Below are 11,695 nucleotides of genomic sequence, written 5' to 3'. Positions count from 1 at the left end.
TGTGTCGGCAAACAATGATTTTTTAAGGGTAGATCCATGAATGATAATTTGGGTGTTCGTGGGTTTCCTTGCACTAAGCAGGGTCAATCGATGTGTTCTCTCCATTGCCTTCACCTAAGCATGTAAAGTACATTGACTGAGGTAGTTTTAACTATTTTTATAGCTTTTGTAGCAATTACAGTTAAACCCTTGGTGAGTAGCAACTGCAGGTATTCAGAGGTGTTTTACTGTACTACAATGTTACTAAAGATAGACAAGTGTTTTTTTCTTCAGTTCAATAAGAAAATGGGCAGTCTGGGAATGTTTTTAACGGGGGCAGCGGATATTTTCAGAAATTTAACATTTCTAGGGGTCTCAGTTATGTAACCCCCACAAAAGTTAAGGGACAACTATTCAAGATCAATGAAAACACTAAATAAAATTCTATTCAAAGGTATAATTTTGAATTTCAGGAGGAGGCATGAAAGGTTTCCAATAATTATGTAAGTGCTTACAGTAGGGGACTAAAGTGAACAGTCAAAAACCATAAACATAAAAATGTGGCTTCTCTTTCAACACATCATTCTATTTACTGGGCATTTTATCTAATCTCCAGCATACATTTAAGGAGTTGCCAGATTATCAAAGACATGTTTATTCATAGGATGCTCTAACAAATTTTGGGCATTGTGTACAAATTGTGGACATCGTTTTTTGTTTGAACTTTTTAGCAGACACATCAGCATGATTAACTACAACTCACTGTTGGGGGTGCCTACTAAAAATTTAAATTTTAAAGCTTGTGAATAATCTGGAAAATGAAAAAATTAAGGTGGAAAGATGATAGAAATGAATGAAAAGCCTGGTCCATATGCCCTGCTGATTATCGTAAATTGGGATTATGAGTTAATAAGGCTGGCATCAGTCTCAGGTAACTTCGTGGACTGCAGAGTATGAAGATTATCATATGTGTGTATTTATCTATTTGCGATATACAGGAAGCGAGCTACACTCATGATGTTCCATCTCCAAACCTTAATTTATCAAGTTTTGCTTAAATTTAGGAATATGTACATCTGGTTTGAATTAATCTCCTTTTTGAGGTCACCCCGTGTCAATGCTTTAAGTGGTATCGTTCACTGTAATCTGGTAGTCCATCTCAGTCCATGCCCTTGTCTTTTGTGTGACACATCCCACTGCAAAATCTCTTTTTCTGCATGTCACTAATATCTGCATGCTAACACTTGCCACATGCCATGTGATGTCATTCCTTTTCCATTCCCTCAGGACTTAACCTGTCTTTAGTGAACACTCAATTATATCATGTTTTGGTTCAATCACCTGTTGTCTACACTCTTTTAGGATGCAGTGATAGCCCATCTGGTTCTGTTGCTTTCCTTTCTTCCAGGCTCCTCATCATCTCTTGTATTCTTTCTCTAGTCACAAATTTTCCCCATCTCTGCTTGTTTCTTCCTCTTTGTGGATTTTAAAGTCTGATTTTTTTTGTGAACACTGGAAATTTTCATGTAGTATTTCACTCATTTCTTTCAGTTTTTCAAATGTCATGTTATTCTCTTTTTGTCGACTATATTCTTCTCATATATCTTTTTTTTTCCTCACATATTATTTCTTGCTAGTTATATTCTTCTCTGTTTCTTGATGTAATTTTTCTCCTTACTTTCTTCCATGCTTTATCCCCCTCCCTTTTTTTTTTTTTGTGTGTGTGTGTGTGTGAGTCACAGTGAGTGGGTATGTGCTTGACAATGTACAGTATTTGCAGTTTTACAAAGCCAAACCTAATAGGTTTCAGATTTTCACACATTTTCATCATTTAATTCCTAAACTCACATATATTTTTGACTTGTTTGGTAAAGCATTCAATTCATAGATTGCCATTTTTTTAAAAACTGAATTTTCTTACATCTTTATTACATTTTTTTATAACTTAGTCCTCGCATATATACTTTTTTCTTACACACACACACACATGCATGCATATTGCATATACATAAATACAAAACTTTCATTATCTATAGGTAAATAGTTTAACCCAGTAGCAGCGGGGATCATGTTTCTTAATGGTCCCTCTAAGTGAGAAATATAAGAAAAAATCATCACTCACACAAACCATTTCATATGTATCAAAGCATTTGTGATCAGTTTATGTATCATCTACTTTGGGGGGATTATGTCATGGCACAAACTTGGCCCGTCGGTGCTACATGGTAAAGCCACAAATTTGGCCTGTCGGTGCTACTGGGTTAAAAAAAAAAAAAAAAAAAAAAAAAAAAAAAAAAAAGTGTGGTATAAGGGCTGCATAGACAGAAGGTTTTGAGAGGGTAAGAATAGACTTATGAAAGTGTGGTAATATGAATGCCCTCGGGTAAAATATCCACACCCTTTATAATTACAAGAGCCAAAAAGATAGAGGGAAGCATTGGGGCACCAGGCAGTGTGGCACTCATTGCAAACTTTACTTCAAGTTTTGTAATAAAAAGCAATTTGAATAGACATCACTACAAGGATACTGAAAAATTTTGCCACTAACTCTTGATACAGTATCTTTCTTATTGTTGGTAGCAGTAAAGAACAGTCAAAATATTTCAACCTGTGGCCAAAGAAACTCAGTATAGGGTGCAGGATTGAGTTCGTATACAGGATGTCACTATAGCCAGGAATTCAAACCTTTTACATAATTAGTTATGATAAATTTGTGACCACAATACTTGATTTAAATATGAATATTTGGCAGACAAATTTCAGAACCACAAAATTTGTTTGTACATTTTTGGGTATGAAGAAGAGAATGAATAACTTACAGCAATTTTTTTTCCTTATTTCAATATGTGAGTTTGAATTTCTACATGATGACCTGAAATAAAGTTTAGTGTACGCTGTGACTGTTCTTGCAGTAAATGGAGTAGTATGGTTTCCTTAGAGTATGCTGTGATAAATCAAGGTGTTACTGCATGTGCAAATGTTTGAGCATGCATGCACGCATATACACACTCTCACACACACACACTAAATAGCTTTACACATTTACTTGGTTGTAGCTATTTACAGTGGCTTGTCCTTTCAAGGTAATAGTTCCAGTTGTAAAACAACAGCCACTTCAGACTTTGCTTTCAAAGCTGTCATCTAACCACCTAAAGAATACTCCTGCAGGACCAGTGATTCAATTTCCCTTGCTTTTAAAGAGCATTTGTAAAGACATGCAGTTTTGCCTAAAACTGTCTGTGAATTCATCTGAAACAATTATTGTCCAAAAGTTTCAAATCTACATGATAACAACAATGCATAATTATTATATACATAATTATGGATCTCCAACCCTCAGCATCCCCCCACCAGCAGGTCTGTGAACTTTACAGTAACTCCACGGTTCCACAGCTTCTCCTGCAGGTGCCTCCACCCCACGAGTCGTCGTGGTACGTACATTTGACGCACCCTTGGGCAGTGCTTCAAGATCACACAGAGCTGGTCATCTAAATCAGAGTCAGATATGTCATCCAGAATGGGCAAAATCAATATTGTCACAGGGATGATTGTCTGTCTACATATTATACAACATAACTGTCTTAGGGAAAATGTACTCAAGCTTAAACTTTCCACAAAACATGATGCAGATATAAACATTTGAATTAACTCAATATTTTCTGGATGAGTCACATTAAGCAAAAACTGTAATGTCCTCACTTTGGGCCACTTGTACTGAGAGTGAGTCCTTCCAGGCTTGCCTTCTAGGGTACCATTTCCTGTTATTGTAATATTTTCTAGGTTAAGACAAAGAGAAACAATTGATACTATGTCTTCCTGTTTGGTGGTGGCAGTGGAGAGCAGTCTCAGGCCTAAGGACTTCAGTCTGTGTCCATATACACTCAGTACAGGGTGCAGGATTGAGTTTAGGTGCAGAATGTCACCACCAGCTGTGAGGGATTCAACCTTTTTACATTCAGACAACACATTGGTCAGTGTCTCTATTATCTGAGATGCCCTTGCTTCACAGGGACCTCTTAGCTCTGAGCGTGAACACAGGCAGTCCCTACCTCTGGAAAACACTAAAGATACATCCAGCAGGCCAGGAAAGAGTTGTGATAAGTATTCAACATTCACACTGCAGATGAGACGGTTGGATGCTGTGCTCCTGTTGGAATCAGAGAGGTCAATGGATGTAAGGAGCAGGTTCTCAAGGTTGTACTGTTTACCACTAAGACCAGGGATTTTTGTTAAAGCATAGTTATGATTCAAGTCATTCACATGCCAATTCAGTGTGCGGAGGTTGGGATAGTAGGTAAGGATTGCTGTCTTTATGAAGCTGTCATTCCAGCCCTGATGAGAATTTTGCCGCTGGTACCAGAGGTGCTTCAAGACAGGGAATTGGGGCTCCAAGCAGTTATATCTACCATCATGGCTAGATATATACTCTATCCAGGGCCGTCCCAGCAGGGAAACACAAAAAACATCTTTAGTTAATGACCCAAAGGAGTCAATTAGTACTAGCTCCTCCAGCTGTTTAGAGATAGACTTCAATCTGCTGAGGGAAATGAGGTGAACACTCTTTCCTGCCAAATGAATGCTCTTTATCTTAGTGCAGCTCTTGAACAATGCCTGCAAGACAGACTTCATGTCATCAGTATCTTTAAAGTCAAAGCATATCACAGCCTTCTCCACAGGAAAGGGACCTAATGTCTCCAGAACTCTAATAAAAGCATATAGATATGCAGCATCTGATGAGGAGTATTCAATGTTAAAGTCCCCATCATTGTCTTCTCCAATAGTGAAGTTCCCACTTTCCCAGACTACTCCTGTGCTGAGTACAAACTCCTCTAGTAACAATAATTTTAGAATGGATGCCTTTAGGAAGTTCAGCTGGGACTGGCAAGATATATATTCTGCAACTGAGGCAATCCTCTGCTTCAGGAGCCTGGAGATGGGATTGCTTATGTTGGTGGAGGCAGCAGTGCAATCCAAGTTGGACAGGTGTACCTTCAGGCTTTTCTGTAATAATGATACAAGAACTAAGTACAACTTGCATGGGATGGTGGGTGGTGTTAAGAGGTAAGCCTCTTAGTATGGTTATAAAATACAGTTTGACTTCATAATGACTATAGAAGTAGAGATATTTAAAATCTTGCAGTAGCTATAAAACATGTAATTATTATTAAATTATCAACATTTAAAAAATAATTCTCCATTGAATAGTTCAAACATGTGAAAATGTTTACTATAATATAGTCTATCGATTTTAACTTGAGCCCTTGGGCGCGACTCTGGGATTCCCCACGAGTCCGCGCTGGTGCCACATCACTCCATTACTCTCCTCAGAGAGGGTCGTTACCTCTCTCTTTCTCTCTCTCTTTTGTATGGCTGTGCAGGGCACGAGAGTAAGATCTACTTGAGTTGTCCACTGTGGCATAACACTGAATGGTGCGGCCTGGCGCCTGTTGCTGAGGTCCGTCAGGCGGCAACGTCGCATGAGCCACCTTGCCAAGTGATATGGAAGGTTTACTGAGCTGTTGTCTTTCCTTCTAATCACAAGCCATTCATAACACCATGCAGTCGTATTATGAATGTACAGAAGCCCCCCGCCATTCATGGGTATGTGGTTCCGCGAGATTCCCGTGATCTGCGATCGACAGGACTATAATCAAATAGGGAAAATAGGGTTTCATTCTACCATCTCGATCGAATAAAAAAATGGATTTCTAAAGCATTTCTAAGCATTGTTATATAGTTTTACATACACATAAATCACAAATTAAATATGGACTGTAATAATTTAACACTCAAGTCCAGGCAAGGGGTAATGTAGGCTCTGTTTTTCCCTATATGTCTTGTGTTTAAGCTACTATTGCTGCTCTCCTGGTGATCTTAATTGTCTGATGTGATGGTTAGTTGTGTTATTTAATGCCCTGACCCGCCCAGTAAGCAAGAGTGAGTGTGTAAAGGTTCGTAGCCTCACCGACCTCACTGCGGCTGCTATCTTGTTTGTTTTGCTCCGGGTACACCAGTGTTGCCAGATCATCGTACTTAGCACATAGTATATTCCGTTTCTTGACCCATAACTATTGCATAAAACATCCCTAATTAACGATTTTAACAATAACTTTAACTGAATATCGTTATTAGTGCGGGAATGGCGTTGCCAAGCTTGAAAGACCCACAAAGCATCTATGTGTATCACACTTAAGGATTATTTCTCTTACTTTAACACTGTAATGTTCCATTTGAGAGAGAAAGAGATGTAAAGTTATTCCAGTTTTATTAATTATGTTTTCTGTGTCCCAGATTAATGAGTTTTCACTACAGTGCACATAGGATAACTGTGGTTCTTAACCACCATGATCCTGCCAGCCAAACGTCAGACCCATGGGGAAATACGAAGTGCGAATAGCACTGCGGCCTTCCATGCATGAATATGTCACATAAATTGAATTTTGATGTTTAGAAAACAAAAATAAGTAAGTTTTCTTTAGAAAGAGACAGTCCCATACATCCAGCCCAAGATCCAGCCCCAGGGATGGTTTCTTCGTTTACATTGCGCAACGTTTGAGCATATACGCTACAGACCGCGTATACGCGAGTTTTCATCCGCGTTCGGTGGGGAGTGTCGCAAATACCCTACCCGCGTGTAAGCGAATCTGTGAACAGTGAGGCCGTGAACGGCAGGGGGCTTCGTATATACAGTCGTCCCTCAAATAGTAAGGGGGTTAGGGACTCATGACCCCCATACTATTCGAAAATCCGTATAAAATTAGTGCCCCCCTAGAAACTCTCCTGGGCATTCCTACGGAATCCGAGTACCGCCTGGCTCAGCTGTTTCCCATGGGTCCAAGTTGCCAGTTATGCATTTTCTGCTGCAGTCACAGTGTAGTGTTACCATGCTGGGGGTGTCGAAGAGGGCGAAGCCCCCCCCGTTAGAGGTCAGGTCATTTAAAATTTGGTTGTAGTAGTTTAAATATGCATCCCTTAATTATATAATATGGAGGTATAATGTCGTATTTTGGAGGCGTGGAGTCAATCTCCACAATTACTGTTTTGTATCTTATTTCAAGTATGAATAATTAGAGAGCAATAGAAACTGTGTTAGAGAGTAAGAGAGAGTGTGAGTGTATGACATGGCTTGCTCGCTGACAATGTGGAAGGCAGCGCTGCCAGGATGGCTAAGTTGCCCAGCGTAAAAACACTACAACAGAAAATGCATAACTGGCAACTTTGGCCGGCGAGTAGAAGCTAGTCAGGCGGGACCCTGGTAACTCGTACCAAAACGTAACTTCTTCTAAATCTGAATTCTTCTACAAGGTGAAAACCTTTCTCGAACGCTTTGGGGTGCATTCAGCAGGTGTTTTGGCTTATCTCTCGGGTCCCATGTTCATGTTATGTGGTAATGGAGAAGCGTAGCTGAGGTTGTGCACACACACGGACTTAGGGAAAGCGAATAGGTTTCAATCTGGCAAAACAGTGTTCCTGATGTTGTGCACACACATGGACTGAGGGGATGTGAGTGGGTGGCAGTCTGGTAGAACAGTGTTGCCACTCACGCCATGGCTACTTGGTGCGACGAGCGGGAAACCTAAAAATCCTATAAAAATCTTCTATGACAATCCGTATAAAACCGAAACCGTACTATTTGAGGGACGACTGTATATTCCATAAATAGATAATGTACAGACTAACAATGAGACAGATCGCCATGCGCAGGTCATCGCTAGATCTGTAAACAATGGGGGTTTCCTCAGGCCAAGCCACAGGGCTCAAGTTAGAGTCGATGGACTATAGTACCTAGAAAGAAACATTGTAAATACTTGGCATATAATTATGGTGTGGATGTAAATTCTTTGAGTTTTTAAGTGCCACCAGGATTAAATGGAAAAGATGAAGAGAAACTGTTTGAGATATTTTATGGCTGGTTGCCATGAGTCTGTGTAAACTAGGTATACAGCCATAAGATTTTAAGATAACCTGACTCCTTATTGCCAAGAGAATAATGAAGTAGCATGATTGCAAAATGGTGTCCTAAATCTTGAGGATCAAGGAATTAAATGATAAAAAAAAATGGAAAGTCTTGGATGCTTACAAGGCATTGAGTTATGGTCTCTTTCTGGCTGGAGCCCACCCGACCACGGAAGGCACTGGTGGCCAGCTGAGTGACACACAGGCTATGCAAGAGAGTCTTGGCGATGCAGTCTGCTGCCCACTCCTGGAGGCTCTTCATGGGAGTCATGGTTGATATGTCTCCAATCTGCAGGATGGCAGTTGTGACCACTGGTTAGCATTTTTAAAGATGAGATTACAAGTAGTAAATTGTACATATATTAGTGTTATACAATAGGAAAAGAAAAATGGAGGCTAAGTCATAGAAAACAGAAACAGTGCATGCTGAATATCGAACAATTGATTTAAAAATGGGAAGGGAGATCTTAGGAAAGAGTAAGCAAGTTGTGAAAAATATGCAAAGAAAATACAGCATATGTGATTGAGAATATATATAAAAATGTAGGTGGGTTAAGAGGATGACATCCCAAGTAAATGGAGTATAGGTAACTTAACCTGATCTGACCTGACCTAACCTAACCCACCTACCCTAACATACACCTAACCTAACCAACCTTTGGTAAATATCTGACATGGTCATAATATGGTTATTCTTCATTTGCAAAACAAATGATGCCTCAAAACACTCAAAAGAGCTTCAAAACTATCAAATGGAAAAAAAAAACCAATGAAAATAGGAAACGGGGATAAAGGAAAGAAATACAGTCGTCCCTCAAATAGTACGGTTTCCAATAGTTTGGATTCGGTTTTATACGGATTGTCATAGAAGATCTTTTTAGGATTTTTAAATTTCCTGCTCGTCAGGAAATTCAAAAATCCTAAAAAAATCTTCAATGAAAATCCACATAAAACCAAAACCAAACTATTGGAAACTGTACTATTTGAGGGACGACTGTACTGCTTTTAGATGGAATGAGCCACAGGACGCTATGGGCTTCGCCACCTGTGGCAGCATGGGTTCCCATACACATTTCATGGCTATTTTCACAGGTGTTTTGTTCTTACTACTCTTCCCTATTAATTTATGGAAGGCTTGAAGGTTAGCAGAATACTTATATATAGGTATATAGAACAACAAAGGAGCAGTTGATCAAGGAGATATCAGGGGTGTGATAAAACCTATCTTAACCAATGGGGGGCATAAGAGAGGTGAAGCCCCTCAGAAGGTGAAGTTATGTTTAGTTAGATCAAGAGATAGGGGGGGGGGGGGGGTCGAGGGGTGATTGGACCTAAAGAAAGGGACACTGGACTGGGAGGCAGTGCTGGACCACCATGCTGATGCCTTCGTTTTCTTATATTTTCCTTGTTTCCTTGTGACCTTCGCTATTGATCTACATCTGATAACACTGAAGGACAACCTTAGACCTAAATGGGCCTAGAGCAGTGGTTCTCAACTGGTAGTCCATGGACCACTGGTGGTCAATGGTGACTTTTTGAGTGGGCTACATGATGTTCACTGTATTTGGCAATAAACTAGAAAATGAAGGTATATAATTTTAAATTTATTGAAAATTCGGGATGAACAATAATTTTTTTTTTATCATATTATTCCTATCTAAGAAAAATATTGGCACTTTAAGTCACTTTCAGTTTCTAAATTTAATCTAATATAAAATAAGTACCCAAAATTAACTGTACGAGTCGAAGTTATGAGCCATCCTATTGATTCCTTTCAGCTGCCACGCGGCTACATATAACACTGTCATAAAGTGCTGTAGCCATATATATTTCAAAACAAAGTGCTTGTTGTGTACTATGCTTATTCTATCCTTACTCAAAAATGAAATGGTACACAACATTTTTTGGTTAATATTCACGAAAGCGTAGCCTCCTCTAGCGGCGGTCCACCCGGTGTTGCGAGAAATACCTCCTCGCAGAAATAAGTTGCATATACATGTGGGGGGGGGGCGGGTGTCCATGGGGGCACAGCCCCCCCTGGTTAGATTATGTAAAGTTCGGTTGGCGTAGTTTAAATCCACTGCCCCACCCAAAACCCTAACAAATCTATTATGAACAAGCAATTAGTCCTCTTTCTTGTTTATGCAAAATTGTGGGTAGTTTCCTTTCTTTAACAACAAATCCTGATAAAAGTCAGGCTTTGCCCTCACAAATTGTTCTCTGAGGTCGCCTCCGTCAAAAATGGACCAATTGAAAATAAATATTGGTTGGTTTGATGAATGTAAAGTGAGAGGTGTGATTTACGACAGGTGGTACCGGTCAGGAAGGAACTCGGTTCTTGCTCAGATGCTCTTCCAAATTCGCTCACTATTATGGATGTTGACACCAATATTGTAGAAAAAAAATGAGAATGGAACAAGCAGACACCATCAGTGGTGGTGTGTAACACGTGCCTAGCTTCAAAGCCTAAAGCTAATCACTTTTCAACTTGTTCAAGGAGAGATGGGAGATGCCCCCCGCGTGAGAAATTGCCGTAACCTTCAAGTTGGGGCGAAGATAATAAGAGTCTGGAAATCTATGGGCGTTAAACTAAAAAGCGCTCTCTTTTCAAGGACTTGGGTGTCCAAATGAGTAAATCTGTGAGCTATTTTGCGGCTGCAGCGGTGGGTCCACAACAGGTATTGAAAAGTCAATCATTTAGTGATTTCCGGAGAAAAATACTATCTCCATGAAAAACAGTATCATATTTTGTTCAGAGATAAGCAGTCAGCATCTGGAAATTAGTAGGCTACACTTTCGTGAATATTCCCCCACTTTTTTATTGGGTTTGTGGTTTGTGGCCTGAAATGAGTTGAGAACCACTGGTCCAGAGGCTCAGCCACACTGCTTGTTGTTATGTATATATATTTTTTTGCATCAGCAATTCAAAATACAAGGAAATTTGCACAAAAAGCCAAGTCCTTTACCTCATGTGCACACACTGACCTTGTTTGTTAATTTTTAATTATTATTATTAGTTATTTCACTAAAATTTTCATCTTGTATATATTGTATCACCTGAGCTTTTACGAAAAATGTACTCAAAAAACGGCTGTTTATTGCGGTCTCAGGGGTCTTGGCTTAGCTTTTATTTTTGTCCCTTACTAGGGGTTAAAGGACAGGGACAGGCTGACCGTCCTGCCCGCCAGTGTCACGGCCCGCAAGGCTGTCCTTCATTAGTACAGACTCCCCTATAAAGCGGCTTCCCTCGTCCTGCTGTGCCCTTACTGACCTTTTCAACAGTCCAGCGAGCCTCGTCATACCAGGAGGTCAGGTCACGTTAGGTCAGGTCAGGTCTAGGCATCCCGCGGCCTTGTGGTGGACGGGCCTGTGATCAGCTGTTCGGCCTCCACATGGCGAGAGTGATCCCTCCACCTTCCTTCTTCTTCTTCTTCTTTTGAGCTGTTCCGCTTTGTATCGCTTCTTAGGTCCTCCTTGGTACTTCTCTACACTTGGATACTTCACCACGCACACTTATATAGTTACTTCACTGCGCACACTTATATACTTCACCCTGCCCTGAGCCTGTTTGTCTGTAGCTGCCACTGACTTAGCTTTCCTATTTTTTTTGTTATTTTCTTCACTTTATCTTACCCCTCCACTACGTACCCTTTATTCTGCCTCTTTACATGCAGGTGTGGATATAAGATTATTTCCCTGGTTATAATAGCTCCTATACGTACGGGTCAATTATACAGCTATAGGATAATTGTAAGTGCGG

At 40.1% G+C, this 11,695-nt stretch overlaps 1 protein-coding gene across 1 annotated transcript; it reads right to left on the bottom strand.

The window, feature by feature from the left end:
• Window positions 1–59: 59 nt before the first annotated feature.
• Window positions 60–11,456, bottom strand: LOC126981079 (uncharacterized). Its single transcript, XM_050831763.1, has 3 exons — window positions 11,207–11,456; window positions 8,060–8,224; window positions 60–4,980 (listed from the first exon to the last, which is right to left on the bottom strand). Exons 2-3 carry the CDS (start codon window positions 8,204–8,206, stop codon window positions 3,316–3,318), a joined length of 1,812 nt encoding a protein of 603 aa, XP_050687720.1. The 5' UTR covers window positions 8,207–8,224; window positions 11,207–11,456; the 3' UTR covers window positions 60–3,315.
• Window positions 11,457–11,695: the final 239 nt, after the last annotated feature.

This window comes from Eriocheir sinensis, chromosome 46 (genome assembly GCF_024679095.1).
Source record: "Eriocheir sinensis breed Jianghai 21 chromosome 46, ASM2467909v1, whole genome shotgun sequence".
NCBI lineage: Eukaryota > Metazoa > Arthropoda > Malacostraca > Decapoda > Varunidae > Eriocheir > Eriocheir sinensis.
Note: the sequence above shows the minus strand (reverse complement) of the source record. Positions and strands in the feature narration are given on the sequence as shown.